At 46.3% G+C, this 21,748-nt stretch overlaps 1 protein-coding gene and 1 long non-coding RNA gene across 2 annotated transcripts; one reads left to right on the top strand and one right to left on the bottom strand.

Moving 5' to 3' along the window:
• The first annotated feature begins 2,462 nt into the window (after nt 1–2,462).
• Nucleotides 2,463–3,988, top strand: LOC123128895 (phosphoenolpyruvate carboxylase kinase 2). The gene is made up of 2 exons (XM_044549009.1): nt 2,463–3,403; nt 3,501–3,988. Exons 1-2 carry the CDS (start codon nt 2,596–2,598, stop codon nt 3,545–3,547), a joined length of 855 nt encoding a protein of 284 aa, XP_044404944.1. The 5' UTR covers nt 2,463–2,595; the 3' UTR covers nt 3,548–3,988.
• Nucleotides 3,989–13,439: 9,451 nt separating this feature from the next.
• Nucleotides 13,440–15,691, bottom strand: LOC123131264 (uncharacterized). Its single transcript, XR_006464116.1, has 2 exons — nt 15,486–15,691; nt 13,440–13,693 (listed from the first exon to the last, which is right to left on the bottom strand). It is a non-coding gene; the product is annotated as an uncharacterized lncRNA (long non-coding RNA).
• Between the last annotated feature and the right edge of the window lie 6,057 nt (nt 15,692–21,748).

Genomic DNA, 21,748 nt, shown 5'->3' with positions numbered 1-21,748 from the left:
AATTGTTGGTTAACTTGAAGAAGCATGCACGCTGCTTCTATCTCCAACATCTGCTAATTGGATTAGGCTGGGCCACAGGCCATGCGTGCACATGTGTTGCTGGCTTGCCGGAGTACACCATTTAGTTTAGGTGTTTGGAGGTTAAAAGAAACACAAAAACGTTGTAGAAACACTGGAAAAGACTTGGCCAGTTGCGTGTCATGCACCATGCATGCGTGCCCGGCCCCCACCGTGCTGGAATTCAGATGCGGACATGCATACGGCCAGGCGTGCCCGCGGCGAACCCAACTACAGACTTTGTCACATCCCATGTTTGCATCTGCATCTGCATGAGTATCTTAATCTAAAACCTAGTACACGATCAATTGGCCAAAGCAAAACTGCCTAATTAATTCATCCCTGTCATGCAAAACCGCCCGGATTAATGCAAAACTGTGGTCGGAGACACCATTAGAAAAAGGCTGCTGGCATTTTTTTTAACACAGAACAGACGCAGGCGCTCATACATTCACCCATATGAACGCACATACACCCTCTACCCCTATGAGCAGCTTCGAGAGACTGAGCCGGTCTATCATCTTGAGATTTACGAAGTCGTCGTAGGTGTCTCATCGTTGATGGGAACGTCTTTCCCACTAAAAGCGCATCGCCGGAAATCCTGAAATATCCAGGAATAATGTAAGCACGAAGATTTGAACCCTGGTGGACTGGGGATATCACTGTTTCTCTAACATTCAACCACAGGTTGGTTCGTGGCTGCTGACATTCTTAATAAGTACAATTTGTTGTCAAACATTTTATGAGGGGGGGCCAATTGGAGAAGGCACTCAGAGGGTGCTTGGATTCAAGGGACTTATTTTAGTCTGACTAAAAATGGTCTCTTTAAGAGGCTAAAGTTTCAAGCACCCCTGATTAAAGAGAGGCTAAAACTAGTCTTGAGACTAAATTTTTTTAGTCAGGGGTATCCCTACTAAAATGTGGATTAGTCCTCTCTCTCCTCATTTAACTCCTCTCCTTTAACACATGCGAGTTCTGGATTGGAGGGTTTAGAGAATAATAAATGCTCATTAACTTGATTTTAGTCTCTTTAGTATTTGAATTCAAGCATGGGTAAGGCTAGCAAGTTTTAGTCCCACTACTTTTAGTCGTGAGACTAAAACGTATCCAAACACCCTCTCATTCATGCGTCCCCTTTTATAGAAAATCCTAAAATGCGTATCCCGCGTCTTCTCTTGGCTTGAGTTTAATTGGTTTCCTAGTAAATTCATCGAAGACTTCTTCGATTCAAAGGATTTTCACATAATTTTCGAAGTATCAGAATCCTTAAGGATATTAACTATGTTGGTTGTTTAATTCATATAATCAAATCATATACTTCTGCCTTTCTACGGATTCGTAGCTAAAGATGTGGCGCGGTGCCCGATCCGGCCCGCTTCGTATTCAAACTTGGACAATTTAGTTCTAACTAAGTTGTGCTGTGTTAGCTTAGTTTGTATTGCCATCCACCTATGTGGACCAATGCGGGACGCTGCCCTGCACCCCTATTCGTAGCACATTCTATAGGAAATGTAGTTTCAATTCAAACGTTTGTTATTCCCACGTTTTAACGATTTCGCGGATCAAAGAAACCCACATAGTAGGATTTTACTATATGCTTTAAGCATGCAAACAGAGGAAATATGTGTCCCGCAGATTCCAAATGGCCATAATGACTTGCTCATGAGTGTATTATTACTAGTTGCATTATCTTATCGTAAGCATTAGTTTATCCTAAACCCATCAATTATCAATTAAGATGGGCCAAAACCAACTCATCCACTTCCCTTGTAGTATAATAACTTCATCCATGTTGTATGCATCCTGCAGCCGACCCAAGCAAATGACAAACCTTGGTCTGGTCGGAGAGACCTTTTTCCTTTTGAAAAAGGTTGATCGGCACAATTTTGTATGTACAATTTGTTGTCAAATATTTTAAAATGGCGGTTAGAGAAGGCAATCATTCATGCGTAGCACGAAATGCATTGAAAAACAAGATGAAATGCGTAGTACCTTGGGTTTCTCTCTGCCTCGGATTTCATTTTTTTCCTAAGTCAACCAATTGATTGACTAATAGCAGTAACAAATGGATCCAGCTTGCCTGCTCCTTTCTCATGCTTTCATTTGTGCTATCACTTTATCCTACGGCTGTTTTTTTTCCTTTTTTTCCTTTGATTTTAACGGGGTAGACCACGGGCCTTATTTTGCTCCAATCAAATTAAGTCACGTACGCACGAGCACGGATGGGCGCACGCGAGGGGCACAGGCAAGTCTCGTCCGTAACAAATAACGCTCTCCCCACATTAGCAGTACTAGGTTTTTTCGGGTTTTATTTAAGTATGCAAATGGGGGCAAAAAAATATGTCTCCAGCGGATTCCAAATGACTGGCGGCCAAAAGAGAGGAGCGAGCAGAATATTCGCATTCGCCTCCGCCTCGCTGGCTCCCCCCTCCCCCTCCCCTCTCGCATTTATAACCGCCCTCGCCGCCGGGGAGGCCTCGACCCGCACCACACCGCACACCACACCCGCCCGCCCCAACAACAGAGACGGACCCGGCCATGGTCTACGGCGGAGAGGAGGCGCTGAGGCGGCAGTACTCCATCGGCGACGAGATCGGGCACGGCCGGTTCGGGACCGTCCGCCGCTGCCACTCCAACGCCACGGGGGAGGCGCTGGCGTTGAAGACCACGCCCAAGGCGCCGCTGCGTGACCCTCTCGACCTGGCCCTCGCGGAGCAGGAGCCCAAGCTGCACCTCCTCGCCTCCTCCCCGCCCTGCAGCCCGCACCTGGTCGCCCTCCACGCCGCCTTCGACGACGCCGACGCCGTCCACCTCGTCGTCGACCTCTGCGCCGGCGGGGACCTCCTCTCCCTCCTCTCCGCCCGCGGCGGCCGCCTCCCCGAGCGCGAGGCGGCGGGGCTCGCCGTGCAGATCGCCTCCGCGCTCGCCGCGTGCCACCGCCGCGGGGTCGCCCACCGGGACGTCAAGCCCGACAACCTCCTCTTCGACGCCGCCACGGGCGCGCTCAAGCTCGCCGACTTCGGCTCCGCGGAGTGGTTCGGGGACGGGCGCCGCATGTCCGGGATCGTCGGCACGCCCTACTACGTCGCCCCCGAGGTGGTCGCCGGGCGGGAGTACGGCGAGAAGGTGGACGTGTGGAGCGCCGGGGTGGTGCTCTACATGATGCTGTCGGGGTCCGTGCCCTTCTACGGCGCCGCCGCCCCGGAGATCTTCGAGGCCGTGCTCCGCGGCAACGTGCGCTTCCCGCCGCGCGCCTTCGCCGGCGTCTCCCCCGAGGCCAAGGACCTGATGCGCCGCATGCTCTGCAAGGACGTCTCCCGCAGGTTCTCCGCCGAACAAGTCCTGAGTAAGCAGCGACCCCCGGCAGATCCACTGAAACAAAAACGCTCGCCGTCCTTGGAGTTCCTCGCTGACGTTTGTGGATCGGGTGGTGATTTTCGCAGGGCATCCGTGGATCGCGAGCTGCGGAGGGGATGCGGTTGCGGGCTGAAGAAATCGATGGACCAACATGCGGGGCGCGCTCCATCCATCTGTAGATAGAAGACCTTCTCCACGGAGGACGACGGCTCGGTTTCTGCGGCTCTTCTGTGTTTCTCCGGCAAATCGGCGATGGACAGAAGCAGCGGTGGTGCCGGAGTTGAGTTGAGTTCAGTAAGTAGAACTAGTGCTAGTTCCTTCGTGATCATTTAGGCCTGGAGGTCTCTGGTGAAGCTGGAATTGCAGAAGCTTTCACCTGAGTTAGCCTGAATGTGTGTTTGTTCGTCGTGTTTGTTCTCTGAATCTCGGCAGCAGTCCTTGTACATACAGTCTTGATCAGTTCTAGCTGAAGAGGAAGAGAGGGTTTAGTAGTACTTAGTGGAACTTAGTACGCAGGCTTTGTTCAGAAGAATGAAAATGAAGCAAAAATATGTGCATGTTTTGTACAAATTCACTGCGTGCTGCTTCAGTTTAACTGGCCATCATCTTCTGTGCTTGCACAACACTCTTACAAATGGACACCAGCTAACCAACACAGAGTGCTCTGCAAGTCTGCATGGTGCGATGTCATGTGTGATCGCGGGGCTGGAGATTTGGTGACTGTCTTTGCTGTCCGATGATGCGTGCTGATAATGAACGAATATGATACGCTTTTGATTCAGATACTAGCAGCAGAGCAGTTGCAGTTGCATGGCTTTTTGGCCTTTTCAGTCGCAACTTGCAAAATCTTGTACTATGTATGTATGTATGTATCCCGTGGATGTTGTCTCTGAACTTTTTCAGCAACTTGTGGGTTGTTAATCACCATTAACCAATCGCATTACGCAGTCAGTCACATGATGGATGGCTCAACCCAATATATACCTAACTGAAACCACTTTTACTGCCGAAAATGAAGAGCCGAAAACACTCTGCCACCTAACTGAAAACACTTTTACTACTTCCGTTGCTTTAATAACTTCTGAAACCGAAAGCCTGAAAACGCTTCCTCTGCCGTTCGTTTCACCACACCACTTGCTCGCTGATCTTCACAGGCATGCACATGATGCGCGTCCTTGGCCGTCCGATCCCGCGATCTGCTAACGAAGCAACGGCCAACGCCGAGAGAGGTGGTCACGTTCTGCTCCCTGCTCGCCAAGCAACCGCCCTCCTCCGTCCTGTGCGCTCCCGTGAGGTGAGTGACTGCTCCGGATTCCTGTGCCATGGTTGGAGGGAAACATGCCAGCCCTGCCCATGTCCTTTGTGGCAAGTTGCATCTGCTGACTGCTGAGCACTCTGAAACCATGCAGATAATGAGGAGGACTGTTGCCGGGAACGGCTTTGTGCTGTAGCCACCTTACCTACCTAAGACCTAACCGAGCCATCCTCATGACAGGCGCGACCTGGAAAGCTCGCTGCTTCTGTTGCTCCTTTGGGTTCGGGTGGTGATCGGTGAGGAGGCAGCGCAGCAGCATGATGTAAATCAGGTGATGGGCTGGTGTGCACCGAGTAATCTGTTTTAACTTTACAGCTTGCCACCATCGGCCACACAAAGATATCAGGTTCGGTAACTTGAAAACATGATGTTTTTTTTTATTTAGAAAAACAGGGAGGTGATCCTGGCTCCATTAATCAGAATGAAACCACGAGTTGCATAGCAGTAAAAAATGGTTCAGAAAATAAAACGCTATATAGCAAGTTCAACATAGGACAACACTAGCAGGTTACCATCCTTTCATCCGCGCCGGCTCCTTCCGCCATACCGCCCTTCGACCCCGTCCATCTCCACGACGTGCCAATCCTAAAGCTCGTGGTTTTTCGGCGTCGCCCGATGCGACCCACCGACGGCGGGCGCAACCCCACCCAAGCCCCTCCTGAGGTGGTGATCTTGACCAGTGAAGCGACTTCCTCATCTCCGGCCCCTGATCCGTGACAATGGTCCAGTTCTTCGAATCGGATGACGGCGGCGTCGTGCGCTCCCCTTCTTGAAGGCGCCATCTTGCTTGCTTGCGGCGTCCCGGGTGTTGGAGTTAGAGATGATCGATGCCTTGCCGGTTCGGCTTGCCCCTCTACCCGGACTTGGCTTGGCGGTTTAGCTGTGTTTTTCCTTTGTTTGGGCTTAGCATCTCGTGTCTCTCTGCTCTGGGTCCCATGTTCGCGGCTTCTCCTATATGCGTCTGTGATATGTGTTGTACCCTCTTATGTACTCATTCTGCTTTCCTTCTATCAATGCAATGATACACAAGCTTTGCGTATTCAGAAAAAAAAAGTCTCATGCTTTAGGGGTGGCGCTGATAATGGCTGGGGCGACCATCCGTTGTCCACGACAGAGGATGGGATTGTAAATAGCACTTGCTTGATCTTCATGTCAAGTGCTGGTTTAGCTCAGAGATCCATCATTTGTTCCAGAGGCTTGGCGCGAGGAGCTGCCTTGGAAGCTGCAGACCCATGTTTCCATCTAGCCACATGGAATCAGCATGGGTTTCTTTAGTTGATCTATCAGGAATTGAGTTAAACCCTCCAGTTTCAGTCTCTCTGATTCAGGGGACAAGATCGACCAAATTTTTATGGTTCGCAACATTCTCCCTATCATCTGTTTCAGAGATAATCGTATGGTATTGTCAAAGATCATGAAATTTGTTATATTGTGATCCAAATTGATATATAAGTATAACGGCTAACTCCTGACGAGCAGAGCGGAGGCCTGTCATCGGAAGGCCCCAACAGAGATGCAGGGGGCGGGGGCCTATGTCACCCCTGTTATATATCTCTCTTGTACGCCGCTGCACGTGATAGTTGATCAATTGTAAATCCCTGACATTTGTATCCTCTGCCGACATAGTAAAAATTTGCAGGATGGGGCATGTGGTTTTTTCCCCTTCATGCTGAAGGTCTCATCACTTAACTAGATGGATAGCACGACCCTAGGAGGGAGACATCCAGCCTAAAAAAAGAGGATGGTGACATCCTGTTTGATGCCTTTTGTGCCAAATAGTTGTGGAATATCCATGCTAGCCTATACGGGCTACAAAGTTTTTTTTGGGGGGGGGGGGGTGTTAAAGCAACACTTTATTCATCAAATACCACAATTTGTGGGGTTACATTCGGGTCATGGGGTTGCATAGGCCACAATTGGCGACCTTGGCCTAAAGAGAGGGAGAATCGAGCTAAATTATGAACATCCTCATTAACTAAACGACCTTCAGAAGCAAAATTACAATTAAAACTAGCTGCATTAGACTTGATCTCACCAATGATCACTCCATGGCGTCCCCAAGTACCATTTGCCAGATCATTTGTCAGAACTATACATGCTTGAACTGGAGCGACCAATTTACTTTTTCGTGTTTTCCGAATCATGCGAGTAGCAAATAGTAGCCTCCTGAAGCGAGGCAATACGAGCCGACCCATTAGCGTTTCGCGGGCCGGGATCAAAATTGGTTTCATTACTTTTTTTCTTCGATTTTGTAACATTTTTTTCCCTTTTCGTTTGGGTTTCAGCGGTTTTTTCTCTTTCCTCTTTTCCTTTTATGATTTTAGTAAGTCCAACATTAGTTGGGTTTTTTTATTTTTTTCTCTTTTCGGGTTTGTTTTTGCTCCTAGTTTTACTTCATTTTTTTGGCCTTTTACGTTGTTTTTGCTTTCTTATGTTTTTTCTTTTTTGTTTTGTTTGTAAATTTTAAACTGTATTTTTATACATTAAAATTTTGCAAACATAGAGAACAATTTTTAATATATGTCAAACATCTTTTGTAATAAAACGATGAACATTTTATAAAAAAACTAGGTGAATGTTCTTTATATATAGTGAATATTTTTAAATTTATAAGATGAAGTGAACATTCGTTAAATATAATCTAAACATTGTTTTGTAATAAATGATGCACAATTTTAAAATATACGATGAATATCTTTTTATATGCGTAAATATTTTTCTAAAATAAATCATGAAGTTTTTCAAATTTACGATGGTCATTTTCTAAAGATTTTTTTCTAGTAAGTTTTAAATTATTTAGATTCTTAAAATAGCCAACAAGTTTCTGTGTGGAGAAAACTCACCTAGAAAATCAAAGATAAAAACACACCAAAGGCTCAGCAGTGCTGGCCATAGTGGGTCCGCCATTTGTTCCCCGTTTTAGTCCAGGTTGACGCCAACATGCGCCCAATAGGAGGTCCCATATTTTAGTAGTGTCAAATAGGTGCGGAAACATCCCCACCAACCTATATATGGTCGGAAGTGGAGTGGCCAATTTACCTTTTTGTGTGTTTTTTTAGAAAAATGGCTTAAATAGCAAGTTAGTCTTACGTCCCAAAACGTAATATCATTTTTGACACTATGATTAAAAAATAGCTTAATTAACAAGTTAGTCTTACGTCACAAAAATGGCTTCATGAACAAGTTACTCCTACATTTTAGAAATTGTAGAAAGTGTTTATGAACTAAAAACAAATGTTAAATAAATTGAACAGCGAACATATATAAAGAAAAAATAAATTTATTTTTAAAAGTTATAGTGTATTTAAATATATTTATTGTGTTTTGTAAGGTGTTCAATGTGTGCTTAAAAATATCCGTCGTATATTGATGTGAAATGGCTCACCAATCGAAGCTAAGGCATGATTATAAACTCAAAACTCTATGTAGTACATCATGTCTAGTAATTTTAATATATTTGGGTTACAAAACTTTATTCGGAGATTGTCATCAAGACCGTGTTTGTACAAAATAGTTTCTTAACTTTGCTAAAATTAGTAATCCTTACTTTTGAAAAAGGTGAGAATTTGAGATTTTGTTCGTAAAACAACATATATTTTCCTCAGAAACAATGATGCCCGGAATATTTATATTGAACTTTTATATTTTTACACATCAAATTCAAACTTATCCAATATATTTTATATCATATTAAAATATTTCTAAATATTAACTAAAACATGTTTGTTATACAATTCTGATGTCTATCACTGAACACTACACGAAAAACATGCCAAAATGAAAATTGTGTTCCATAGCTAAAGTTACTTCCCATTTTGAGACAACTCCACTTAAAAGATTAAGAATGATTGCCGTAAATGTGTGAAATAGGCAGAATATCATGCCTCCATGGTTTAAGTTATGACATTCGCATATATGTTTGTGTGTTTGAATATTGTTATATATCTCAACTCATATTTGTAAACCATCAAATTGATGGAAATATCCTATAGTAGTTTCTAGTAACTAATTAAATAGAAGCAAATAGACATAAGACTAGTTTATGTTAGAATAGTACTTTAGGGTTAACATGAATATCTTAATCTTGTATTGGAACACATAAATATTATCAAAAATTGGGCACTAATCAGAATTGAGAGAGTCCTCCAAGGATAGCTCTCATCCATAGTATTGGAGTGATTACCTTCGATCTAGTTCATGATTTTGATATTGCCTTTTTTGTTGGAATATGCCCTAGAGGCAATAAGATTATATTATTATATTTTCATAGTCATAGTTAAGAGCTTATATTCCATGCTATAACTACTATAATCCTGGAATATGCGACTAAGTGGAAAACTCATATGCGTGTGTGAAATGATAAACGGTAACAATAGATTCCCGATGTTGTTGGTGTTCACGTTTTTCCGATCTTAGGATGTGCTTAGTGTAACGATAGTCATAAAACAACATTGACGGTATGCCGTGAGAAGAATGATCATATTGAATCGACCCAGTACTTGTCTGTTATACTATGTGATTATATTGTCTGAAATCATGTGTTATAACACGAAGTGTTAGCATTTGTTGTACCTCCTCAGACCATGAGAGTGTCTCATGTCACTTCCTACCATATGGTGGGCTTTGGGGTTGCTCAACCATCATCTGTAACAAAGATGATCATAACGACAACTTTCAGGCACATCCGGATAGCTCGAGAATGGGATTTGCTCCTCTGTCGAGGGAGAGATATTCTTAGGGCCCTCTCGGTGAGACGGCATCCATCATCGTCTGGCCAGACACATGTGACTACGTCACGCGAATGTCGGAACACGTCAACGAGAAAGAAGAACACAACCGGTAACGTGAGCAACGGTATAGTGAGCATGGTAATGACTCAGGAGGATACCGATGCACACCGAGAGGCTTTATTTAGTTGCTTTAATAACTTCTGAAACTGAAAGGCTGAAAACTCTTCCTCTGCCATTCGTTTCACCACACCACTTGCTCGGTGATCTTCACAGGCATGCACATGATGCGCGTCCTTGGCCGTCCGATCCCGCGATCTGCTAACAAAACAACGGACAACACCGAGAGAGGTGGTCACGTTCTTCGCACTGCTCACCAAGCAACCGCCCTCCTCCGTTCTCCTCCAGCAGCAGCGGAAGGGTTTTTGCTCTCCTGTGACCGACTGCTCAGGATTCCTGTGCGCAGCGTCTAGTTGTCCATGGTGGGAGGGAAACAAGCTAGCCAACCATGCTGATGTCATGTCATGCGTGGCAAGTTGCATCTGTTGTGAATAGGATTGTTGCTATGAAGGTTGGCCGGGAACGAAAGTGCCATTCTACACCGAGCAGCAAATGCTCCTGCTGTGAACAGTAAAATCAAAAAATAGAAAAAGAAATCAAAATATCCTGAATTTTTTTTGTGACATACTTTCGCAAATGTTTGTCGTGCATGCAAAATTTCATCACGAAATCACATTGGTGAAAGTCGTGCCAAAAAAACAAAATCAGAGCTCCAAAATGCTTTCGTATGTAACATTTTTAGAGTATCGATTTTGTTTCTTTTTACCATGTCCTCCACCAATGTGATTTTGTGATGAAATTTTGCATGCACAACTAACATTTACGAAAGTATGTCACAAAAAAATCAGATTTTTTTTATTTTACTATTTACACCAAAAGCATTTGCTCCTGGATGTAGAAACTTCACATTCGGAAACGAATGGCTTTATGCTGTGGCCACCTTACCTACCTATGACCTAACCGAGCCATCCTCATGACAGGCACGACCTGGAAAGGTCGCTGCTTCTGTTGCTCCTTTGGGTTTGGCCGTTTGGGAGGTGATCGGTGAGGAGGCAGGGCGGCATCGTGATGTAAATGAGGACATGGGCTGGTATGCACTAAGTAATCTGTTAACTTTACAGCTTGCCACCACCGGCCACAGAAAGATGTCAGGTTCGGTAACTTGAAAGCATGATGTTAAAAAAAAAAGGTAATCCCGGCTCCAGTAATCAGAATGAAACCACGAGTTGCATGGCAGTTAAAATGGTTCAAATATTAAACGCTACTCCGTCCGTCCTATATTATAAAAACCTTTTTCAAGAAGCTTGACAGAGGGAGTATATAGCAAGTTCAACATAAGACAACACTTGCAGGTGCCTAATGCAGTTTTTTTTTTTTTTTGCGGGGTGCCTAATGCAGCTTTAACAGGCAAACAAAGACTATGCGAAGATGGGACTTGCACGTCTTGCCTTCAGGAGTGGCGCTGATGATGGCTGGGGCGACCATCTGTTGTGCATGTTTTACAAACTTTTTTCAAATTCAGCTAAAAAGCAAACTTTTTACAAATCCGGGAACTCTTCTTTAAATCCATGAACACCTTTCATTTTTTATGATATTTTCCAAAATCCTTAGAAAAATCAAATTCGTGGCTTTTTTTTCAAAATTGATGAACCCTTTTCTCAAATCGACGAACTTTCTCCAAATTCATGAATGTTTCAAAAATAATTGGTGAACTTTTTCCCCCTAAATTTCTTGAACTTTTTCCCAAATTTGTGAACTTTTTTTAAAAAAGGATGATTTTTTTTCCAAATTCATTAAGTTTTTCAAAATTTGGTTCTTTTTTTTTCAAAATTGATGAAATGTTTTCAAATTTCTGAATATTTTTTCCAAAAATCCATGAACTTTTTTCGAATTCCATGAACTTTACAAAAAAATGTTTACCATACTAATGAACTTTTAATTACTAATCTATTAACTTATTTCCATGTATTTGGTCAATAGTTAACTGGCCAACCATGGATATCAGAGATCAAAGAAACGAGCGATCAGAAAAAAAGGCGAGGGAGCAACGCAAGGGAATATCTGCCCTTGTTGGGCCAGGCTTAGGGTGCGCAGCATGTTAGCGTCACGGAGCTGTCGAGCGCTTAACGAGAGCAACTAGTTAACGAGCGCTCCTTTGGAAGTCTCGCAACGATCAGCGTCACTTGGCGCGCTCTTAGCCATTCGCCACGTGTCGCGCTTTGTGCGTTCCCTCTGAATTTTGTTTTCTTTATTTTTCCCCACACATTTCAGCTTTTTATACGGGTTTTTTTGACATTTTGGTTTTCCACCGGCCTTCCTTAGCTTTTCGCGAAAAAAATTTTAAAAAAAATTGCGCAAAAAAACGCGTTTTCTTTTTTCCCCTTTCGCGAGAGTCACGCTTTTGCTTCCGCGAGAGGCACGGTTTTGCTTTCCCGAGAGTCACGGCCGTGCCTATCGAAAACAAAAAAAACATGTTTTCTGTTTGTTTCCTTTCGTGAGAGTCACGATTTTGCTTCAGCGAGAGGCACGGGTGTGCTTCGCGAGAGTCACGGTCGTGCCTCTCGGAAACGAAAAAAACACGCTTTCTGTGTTTTTACTTTCATGAGAGTCACGGTTTTGCTTCTGCGAGAGACACGGTTGTGCTTTAGCAACAGTCACGGCCGTGCCTCTCGGAAACGGAAAAAAAACGCATTTTCTACTTTTTTATTTCGCGAGAGTCACGGTTTTGCTTCCGCGAGATGCACGGTTGTGCTTTAGCGAGAGTCACGGCCGTGCCTCTCGAAAACGAAAAAAATGCGTTTTCGATTTTTTTCTTTCGCGAGAGTCACGGTTTTGCTTCCGCGAGAGGCACGATTGTGCTTTGACGAGGGTCACAGACGTGCCTCTTGGAAACGAAAAAAATATTTTTTTCCTTTCGTGAAAGTCACGGTTTTGTTTCCGCGAGAGGAACGGTTGTACTTTCGCGAGAGTCACGGTCGCGCCTCCGCGAAAACAAAAAAAACATGTTTTTTCCTTCTATGAGAGTCACGGTTTTGCTTCCACGAAAGGCACAGTTGTGATTTCGTGAGAGGCACGGGCGTGCCTCTTTCGAAAAGGGAAAAACCCGTGCTCCCGGTTCGTTTTTTTTGTCTGGTTTTTTTCTTAAAAAAAGTTCGTCAAAACCTATCAACATGGTATCTAGTTTTGAAGATCCCGATGCGAGGAATCCAACGGTGAAAGCGATTCGAGATTTGGATGCACGATTGGAGAGATAAAATGTTTCGAATAAATGGATCTACAAAAAAGAAAAGAAAAACTCGCCACCTGTCACAATTAGGGGAATTGAAGTGATCTTTGCAACGAGTACTTCTCAACTAGTGATTTCGGCGCTTAACGCGTCGAACAGGAGATCTCGAGCGATAGGGTCCCATTCCTTCCCACCAGCTAATATGGCTAGTAGCCCCGTGGGAACATTTAGAAGAAAGTATAGTTTTCCCCCTCAAATCTCTCTAGTTGGATCAAATTCCCCCCAAAGTCTAAAATTGGTTAAATCACCCCCTCAACTCTGCAATACCGGAGCAATTAGCCCCTTAAGGCCTTGTTTGATAGGAAGGGATTGTAGAGGTTTTGGGAGGAGGGATTTCAGGGGATTTGGTGAATCCCCCTCTTTCACCCAATCCCCTCAAAACCCCTTGAATCCTCAAAATCCTTCCTTTCACAATCCTCGTCGTTTAAAATTTCTATTTGGTAGAAAGGGTCTGTCATGTTGACATAACATGATGTAGAACATTTAAAAATCCAATCTTTACAATGTAACTAACTCCCCTTATATACTTGCTACAGAATTGTAAAGGTCACCTGATAAAAATGACTTGAAATCAATATCTCATAATTTAGCAACAGTTTTCCCAACAACAACATAATTTTGCATGACTTGAAATCAATATCTCATCACAGCAATAACACAATTTATCATAACAACATGACTTTGAATCCCAAATCCAAGCATTCATTATTTATCATAACAACATAATCTTTCGCAGTAGACAGTTCATCACAGCCACAACATCATTTTGCAACGAAGATAATGCAAAAACATGTATCCATCTTTTGGTGTCATGGTCATCTAGCATTGAGAACCTGAGAAAAATTTATTCATCCAGCTTGTTTATTGTTGCTTCTTTTGGTGCATGAGAACCTGATAAAACAAAAGGAGATGAACATTAGAGTGCCTTTAGAAAAAAACCATTACAAAAAATAGCTGAACAAAAGGGATACTATGGCAGAAATTGTAAATCTTTTTTCAGGAACAACCATTTGTCAGGACAAAGGACATTTATGTAGAATTGGCAGGCTAATGAAACAATGAACAGTGCAAGAGGATATCAACAAAGCACTAGTATGTTGAGGAGCAAAGATAAAACTTTATGTCACACTATAGCCATGGTCACTGAGACGAAAAGAAGGAACGTTCAAGATAACTGATCTCAATGTACAAACTTTGTTCAAGGGGCAACACAGGGGTAACAAATTTAGTTTCAGATTTCAGATTTAGGCATCCTCAAAAGTAAGTAATCTTCAGGTTAAGTTGGAAGTTCAACGCTGGAAGCACCACCTCATAGATCTAGCACCAAAATAGGAAATCTAGACAGTGCAAGAAGGATACACAAACCGATGTATAGGGCCCTTATCTTTTATGGCACCATAAACAGACAGTGCAAGGAAAACAACAAATGCACTTGCTTTGGGAGTATATTCTAAACACAACCCCAACTAAATAAAACAACCTTATCAAAACCTAATTGTTCCTATTCCTGACAAGAAAGCCAAACTTCACATTTATCAAAATCCGATGCGACACACATTTCTAATTTGATGCCACACACATTTAAAAATTACAACATAAGATGCATGGTTCAGAGTTGCGTGTTGCAAGAAAAAAGCATCAGTCTAGTAGGACAAATCAAGTAACGGACATGATTTAGAATCCAATTTCAAAAACCAATAAACACCAAAATTTGGTATGGTATATATATCAAGCATGAATACTATTTATGTAAACACAAAATCACAAGGGGGGATTTTATGTTCTAAGCATATGACTAAATTGCAAAAGCGAGCAAATGAGAAAGCATATGTCGAGCATTCATAACACTAGCAGCTGGTTATCAAGTACAAGTATCCACTTGCAGCAAACCCTGTACAGTACAAGTATCCACTAGCAGAGCATATACATATGTGTGTTGATGGAAACATACTCGGAGTAGTTGCAGAGAAAAGCAAGTTTAAAAGGAACAGAGCAAAGGTTATATTTACATTTATTGTTTATGTTATAGCTCTCGTTTTGTTTTGTAAATCTTAGATAGGCTGTTAGACAGTGAAGACCATAGCAAATTCCTTACGTTGTAGCTCCTGTTTTGTTTTGTATTGGGATGTGGATGGCTCGTACATGATGAGGCCCATCACATATATATTTGATACTGCCGTAGCTCCTGATTTCACTTCTATTGGCATGTGGACAATACACTCATACCAAATGAGAACATGTTTACTTCAGGGTCCGAAGGCTGATGGCGAGGGGAAGCCGAAGAGGGTTAGGAAGCGGCAAAGATAACAATCAAGCAGAGACACCGAGCTGATGGACCTATGAAGAAGCTTCAAACAACAGCGTCGTTGCTCCTCGATCTGTCTCCAATCAGCTCCCCCCCTATGAAGGATCAAATTGATGTACTTGTTTACATGGTAGCTTACAGGTTCAGAAAGAGTAATTTGGTAATTAACATCAGACCAGCCTAATCAAACCCTACCCGGCGAGATGTTCAACAAATCGTACACTACAATGAGCAACCACCATCACCATCAGAAAATCCCGACGTTCTTGGAGAGCTTGCCATTGATAAAGAGGCGGATGGACGATGTGCGGGATGTGGTAGCCATTGCGGCCGGGAGAGGAAGTGGAGGAGGGGAGGGGCAGGGCGGTGATGACTTACCACCGGGGAGAGTCGGGGCGGCAGGCAGAGTCGGGCGGCGGTGTTGGGGCTCCTCCTCTCACCGGCGGGGCTCCTCCCCTCGGTGGTGGCGGCGTGCGCTGGGACGCTGCTTCCCTGAGCCCTTGGACGAGGGTTCTGAATCGCGTGGGTTTGGGAGGATCGAAGGGGATCGGAGAGGATCGGACCATGCGAACCCCCTGTACCAAATGGGCCAACGGTTTTTTTTGGGATTTCTGGCCCACGCGAGGAAAATCCTCTCGAAACCCCTCCCATCCACTCGCGCCAAACGAGGCCTGAGTGGTTTTGCAAAGGATTGTAGGTGGTTTTGACTAAAGGTTGTTGACTGGGGATATGATGCTGACATGGCAATGAACGAGCAAGACGCCGTCGTGCTGCCCATACTGCCCCGCTGCGAACAGAGAGTAACAGCCGCCGCCCCGTCCAGTAGTAGTAGACGGCTGCCATGGCTGGGCTCGGCCAGCGCCCTCGTGTACTACGCACATGCAACTCTCCTCGTGCTCGACCCGCTCGCCTCGCTGACCTACGCCACCCATGGCTAAGGCCATAGCCCAGAGCTTGGCCGGCCACGGCCTGAGACCACCCTGCAGCCGCGTCCCGCACCGCGAGCACGCCCTCAGCTACAGTCGTGCTACCGCACTATAGCGCACACACATGCGCGTGTGTCTGCACTCTGCAGATGCCTAGCCGCCCGCGCTTGTGCCCGGCGAGCTCCCTTGGCCCGCCATGGCCAAAAGGACCAAGCTCCGATGCCATGTTTGCATTTTTGGGCTGAACCCCTTACCTCACATGAACATCCAGCCACCCCGTCGCCATGTTTGCCAAGCACAGCACAACACAAGCACGAATGCCAACGATGCACGCGTAGCACACTCAAGGTCTAAGCACACTCGACCAACGGTTAGCTGGCCTCTGCGCGGCACGCTCAGCGACCCGCGTCGATGTCGTCGGCGATCTCAACATCTTTTTTGCGTCGCAGCCCCGCGCCCTCCAGCCTCGTGGCCCTCATCGCCTCCCTCCCGCCGGTGCACGTGGCAGATTCGGCGAGGCAGCTCGAGGCGCCCGTCGGAGTTGGGCAGGAGCGACACCATCATCATCGTAAGGACGCACCTTGGGCACCTCCTGAGCCGTGGCCACCGCGCGCTCGGCTACAATCTCCGCGGCGCCAAAGCCAACAACCTCAGCCTGGATGAATGGTCAGAGCCACTACTTGCCCGGCGCGATGCTCGCTTGTCAAGAACATTGCGTCGTGGGGCACAAGTTAAATGACAAGTCAACAACCTATAATCAAAACCGGGTGCAGTCCTTCCCAAAACCACTCGAGAGGCTTATTGATCTGGTATTGTAGAGTTTGGGGGATGATTTAACCGGTTTTACACTTTGGGGGGAATTTGATCCACCTAATGGATTTGAGGGGAAAAACTATACTTTCTTTGAACATTTATAAGTGGGGAAAAATGAAAGCCCAAGAGGCCCAAGTTTCTCTCGTGAGATCTGCTGGGTCTCCCAGCGGGAGAGCTATATCTCGCTTACAGCGAGTGTAGTTCCCGTCTCGCATGAAGGGACTGCATATAAGGTCGGCCCATTAGCGTATATATACTTAAAAGAGGTGAAAGGGAGTACCCGGGAATCAATCCCGAGTGACGGCCGGAGGTAGCCGCGCGGAAGCGCGTTCCCCGAAAAACTAGGAGCACCCCCGGGTGGCGATTAGGGTTTCGAGTGGAAAAACAACGGCCGCCAATCGATCTCGTCGGTGGTGCGCACAGTGGAGGATTCGGGATGGCGATCCCGGAGTCGTCGAGTACCAGGGAAGCTCTCTCGCCTAGAGCGGCGAGGGCGCGTATGGAGGAAGCTATGGGGAAACTCGATCTCACGGAGGAGGAGGCGACACCATTGGTCCTGGATGATATTGATGAGGGGGCGAGGCAGGTTTGGGTGATCGCAGGGAAGGTTTTGAACCAAAATTTGTTGCATATCCAGACGATTTCTAGTGCCTTGCGCCCGGCCTGGGGAAACCCTAGAGGTCTGGTGTTTCGCCCGGTAGGAGAGAATACCATCGTGGCAGAATTTGAGACCCAACGTGATCGCGATCGCGTTTGGGAGGGATCTCCCTGGCATGTAAGCAAACATGCCGTGATCTTGACTGAGTTCAATGAGTGTATGTAGCCGTCAGAGCTACAATTTGACAAGCTCCAGATGTGGGCTAGGGTTCTGAACCTTCCCTTCAATTTGAGGAACGATGCAAGGGGGAAGGCAGTGGCACAGCAGATCGATCGGGATGCCTCAACAATCCAGTTTGATCCTGTTGGTGGTTTTCTGCGGGCTAGGGTTACGATTGATGTTCGTAAGCCTTTGCGCAAATGGATCCTGATTGATTCTGCAGCGAGGAAGAGTAGGGACTGGTATGACATCCAGTATGAGAACGTCCCTAATTTCTACTTCTCGTGTGGTCGATTGGGACACTCTGATCTTCAGTGCCCGACGCCAGGCTCACGGGATGAAAACGGCGATCTACCCTTCAAGACTAGCCTGAGAGCGTCGGATGAGAAAAAGAAAGCAATGTCTAATGAAAGTTCGTCAAAAGAGCAACGATCAAGCCAAAGCAGTAACAAGGATGCTCGTAAGGCGAAGGAGAAGGCGGATGCTTACCCTAAGGTTGTCTCCCCGGCTAAGAAAATTAATCATACAAACAAGAGCAAGGGAGGACCTCAGGTGCAAAAACAAGTGTACAGACAAATTGCCCTGCAACCAGCTGAGACTCAAGAGCAGGTGCAACAGGATGTGGCCACCCATGCTATGGTGGTGTTTACAGCAGGAAGTAGTAAGCTGGGGGGAGAGGGAGTAGACCATGGGACAGAACCAAATCCAAAGAAGAAGAAACCCACTCCCACAAACTCTCAGAGCTCGGATAGTTCGGCGGCGGCTGCGAATCAGCCCCGCCTGGATCAATGAGTTGCTTGAGCTGGAACTGCCGAGGGCTTGGGAACCCCGGGGCAGTTCGCGAGCTTCGCAATATTGTGAAGCAAGAAGGGCCCGACCTCCTGTTTGTTATGGAGACGAAGATTTCAGCGACATGAGTTGAAAGCCTACAGAACTTGCTTGGTTTCTCGGGCTGCTTCGCGGTAAGCAGTAGGGGACTGAGCGGTGGCATTGGTATGTTCTGTACCTCAAGTCTGGATGTGGAACTGAAAAACTATAGTGCCGGCCATATTGATATAATGGTGCGAAAAAAGTACGATGCCACTAAGCAGTGGCAGGTGACTGGTTTCTACAGAGCTCCAAAAGTGGAGGACCGATGCCACAGCTGGAGATTTCTGAGAACGCTTTTTGCAATCCAACATGAAGCTTGGATGTGTATTGGAGATTTTAACGAGACCCTTGTCGGCTCGGAACACTTTTCCAGAACCCCCCGACCAGAACGGCAAATGCGGGCGTTTAGGGAAACGATGGATGAGTGTGCGCTCTCTGACCTAGGATGGTCAGGAACGGAATATACGTGGGACAATATGCAGTCGGGCCGGTCAAATGTGAGAGCCCGGCTTGATAGAGCTTTTGGAAATGCTGCATTCATGCAGATGTTCTCAAACGTAAGGATTAGACACATTGTCACAACAGAATCTGATCATTGTTTTGTTCTCGCAGACTTGCGAGAGAACCTCATGTCGACTACACCTAGAGGCCATAAACCCTTCAGATATGAATACATGTGGCAAACGCATGTAGACTATGACAAGCTGGTCCTGGATTCATGGCAGAAAGGTGCAGGTCAAGCAGGTTTGCAGGGTATAGCTCAGGCCCTTAACTCGCTGCAAGGTACACTTGCTGCATGGGGGGCGAGAGAGTTTGGGTGTTTGTCACGCAAGATCAAAAAGCTACGCGAGCATCTGACTAGACTGCGTGGTCAAGCTTCAAGAAGGGGGCCAACTGTTATGGCATATCTCTCTCAAGGTAGTTTTGGTGATTGATGACAACATGTTTGTGGACTAATCTTGTGCTTTGTTTAATTCACAGATTCTCCCCTGGCACGAGACGCCTTCTTCCCCTCGGAGTGTATTTCAAGACGGTGTAGCTCTTTCGTTTCTTTCTCGGTGGACTAGTTACGTAGAGGGCACCGTACTATCAAGAGGGGGTCCGCTGGGGTTTTGCACGGGTGGAATCATCACATACACACCAGCTTCTCACCCTCCGAGCATTTCCTTTCCATTGAAGAGATCTCTCCTCTCTCTTCCTTGTCCTATCTGGGTCAAAGCGGTAGTACCGCGTACCCAGCGGTAGGACCGCTGAGGAGCCACAAGCGGCAGTACCGCTCCGCAGCGGTAGTACCGCCCGTGGCTCCACAACAGTAGTACCGTTGGGGGCCTAGCACCTTCGCCTTGTCCTCAGCATCTTTGAGAGATTTCTTCTCTCTCTCGCGCGCGTGCCCCAGCGGTAGTATCGCACTGCCTGCGGTACTACGGCCGAAGGGTCACAAGCGGCAGTACCGCTCCACAGCGGTACTACCGCCCTTGACCCCAGTGTCGTAGTACCGCTGGGCAGTCTGGCTCCTACCGCCTCGATTCGAGAGGTCTTTTTCTCATGTCGGGTTTTGCGGCACTAGTCACGGTTGTAGTGGCGGTAGTACCATTCCAGGAGCGGTAGTACCGCCCTACCACCGCGGTAGTACCGCATTTGGGTCCATTCCCTACTGGTCTCCTCAGCACGGCAGTACCGCTGGCTGGCGCGGCAGTACCGTTGTCCTGGCGGTAGTACCGCCCCCTCTCAGCGATAGTACCGCCCTGTGCGGGGCTGGTTGGTGGGGGGCAACGGGATTGTTTCCCCCACTATAAAAGGGAGTCCCCTTCTCCCTTCTCACCTACCTCTTCCTCCCCCAAGCTCCATTTATTGCTCAAGCTCCATTAAATACTCCAAGCTCCATTTTCGCCCGATCAATCTCTCTAGCCAATCAAACTTGTTGATTGGCTCGGGAGTGGTTGAGAAGGTCCCGATCTACACTTCCACCAAGGGATTTTCGATTCTCCCACTCATCCCTAGCGGATCTTGTTACTCTTGGGTGTTTGAGCACCCTAGACGGTTGAGGTCACCTCGGAGCCATATTCCATTGTGGTGAAGCTTCATGGTCTTGTTGGGAGCCTCCGATTAAGTTGTGGAGATTGCCCCAACCTTGTTTGTAAAGGTTCGGTCGCCGCCTTCAAGGGCACCAATAGTGGAATCATGGCATCTCGCATTGTGTGAGGGCGTGAGGAGAATACAGTGGCCCTAGTGGCTTCTTGGGGAGCATTGTGCCTCCACACCGCTCCAACGGAGACGTACTTCCCCTCAAAAGCAAGGAACTTCGGTAACATATCCTCGTCTTCACCGGATCCACTCTTAGTTATCTCTTACCTTTACTTGTGCAAGCTTTTTAGTGTTTCTTCCCTTTCTTGCTTGTATGCTTGTTGTTATTGCATCATATAGGTTGCTCACCTAGTTGCACATCTAGACAACCTACTTTGATGCAAAGTTTAATTTGGTAAAGAAAAGCTAAAAATTGGTAGTTGCCTATTCACCCCCCCCCCCTCTAGTCAACCATATCGATCCTTTCAATTGGTATCAGAGCCTCGTCTCTTTATTAAGGACTTTACCATCCAAAGAGTATGGTTGATACCGTAGACAGTGTGGAGGAACACTCCGGTGTGAATCCGATCTTGTCTACGGGAGATGGGGGAACTTCGGTCTCTCGTGAGGAGTTCAATGTGGCCTTGGAGACATTGAAAACCTCCATGACGACCGAAGTTGAAAGCATGTTTACTAAATTTCTTGAGGGGCTTAAACTATCCACCACACCGGTGAAAGTGGGTGATCCCGCCAACAAGGTGTCGGATGCTATCCCCGACAAGGGGGAAGCTAGTAGTGAAAAGGCTCCTTCTTCTAGTGGCAAGAATGGCACCGGCATCTTTGCCCATGTGGAACCACCACTTGTTTATGGTGGACCGGTTCCTTCCACTCATTTGAATCATGCCGGTCCTCCCCCTATGATTGTGAAAAATGAGGATTTTGATTCTTGGGTTTACCGCTTTAAACGTCATTTAAATTATGTGAACACTAACCTTTGGAGAATCATTGAAGAAGGTTTCTATCCACATGATCCAAGCAACTTCATCCTCGAGAAGCCGCGGGCAATCAATTCAATGAGAATGCTCTCTTCATCATTCAAGATGCAATTCCACCCGAAGACCTACCTCATCTTCGTCCCTTCGCCTTGGCCA

This window comes from Triticum aestivum, chromosome 6A (genome assembly GCF_018294505.1).
Source record: "Triticum aestivum cultivar Chinese Spring chromosome 6A, IWGSC CS RefSeq v2.1, whole genome shotgun sequence".
Classification (NCBI taxonomy): domain Eukaryota; kingdom Viridiplantae; phylum Streptophyta; class Magnoliopsida; order Poales; family Poaceae; genus Triticum; species Triticum aestivum.
This window is presented reverse-complemented; position numbering and strand designations above follow the sequence as displayed.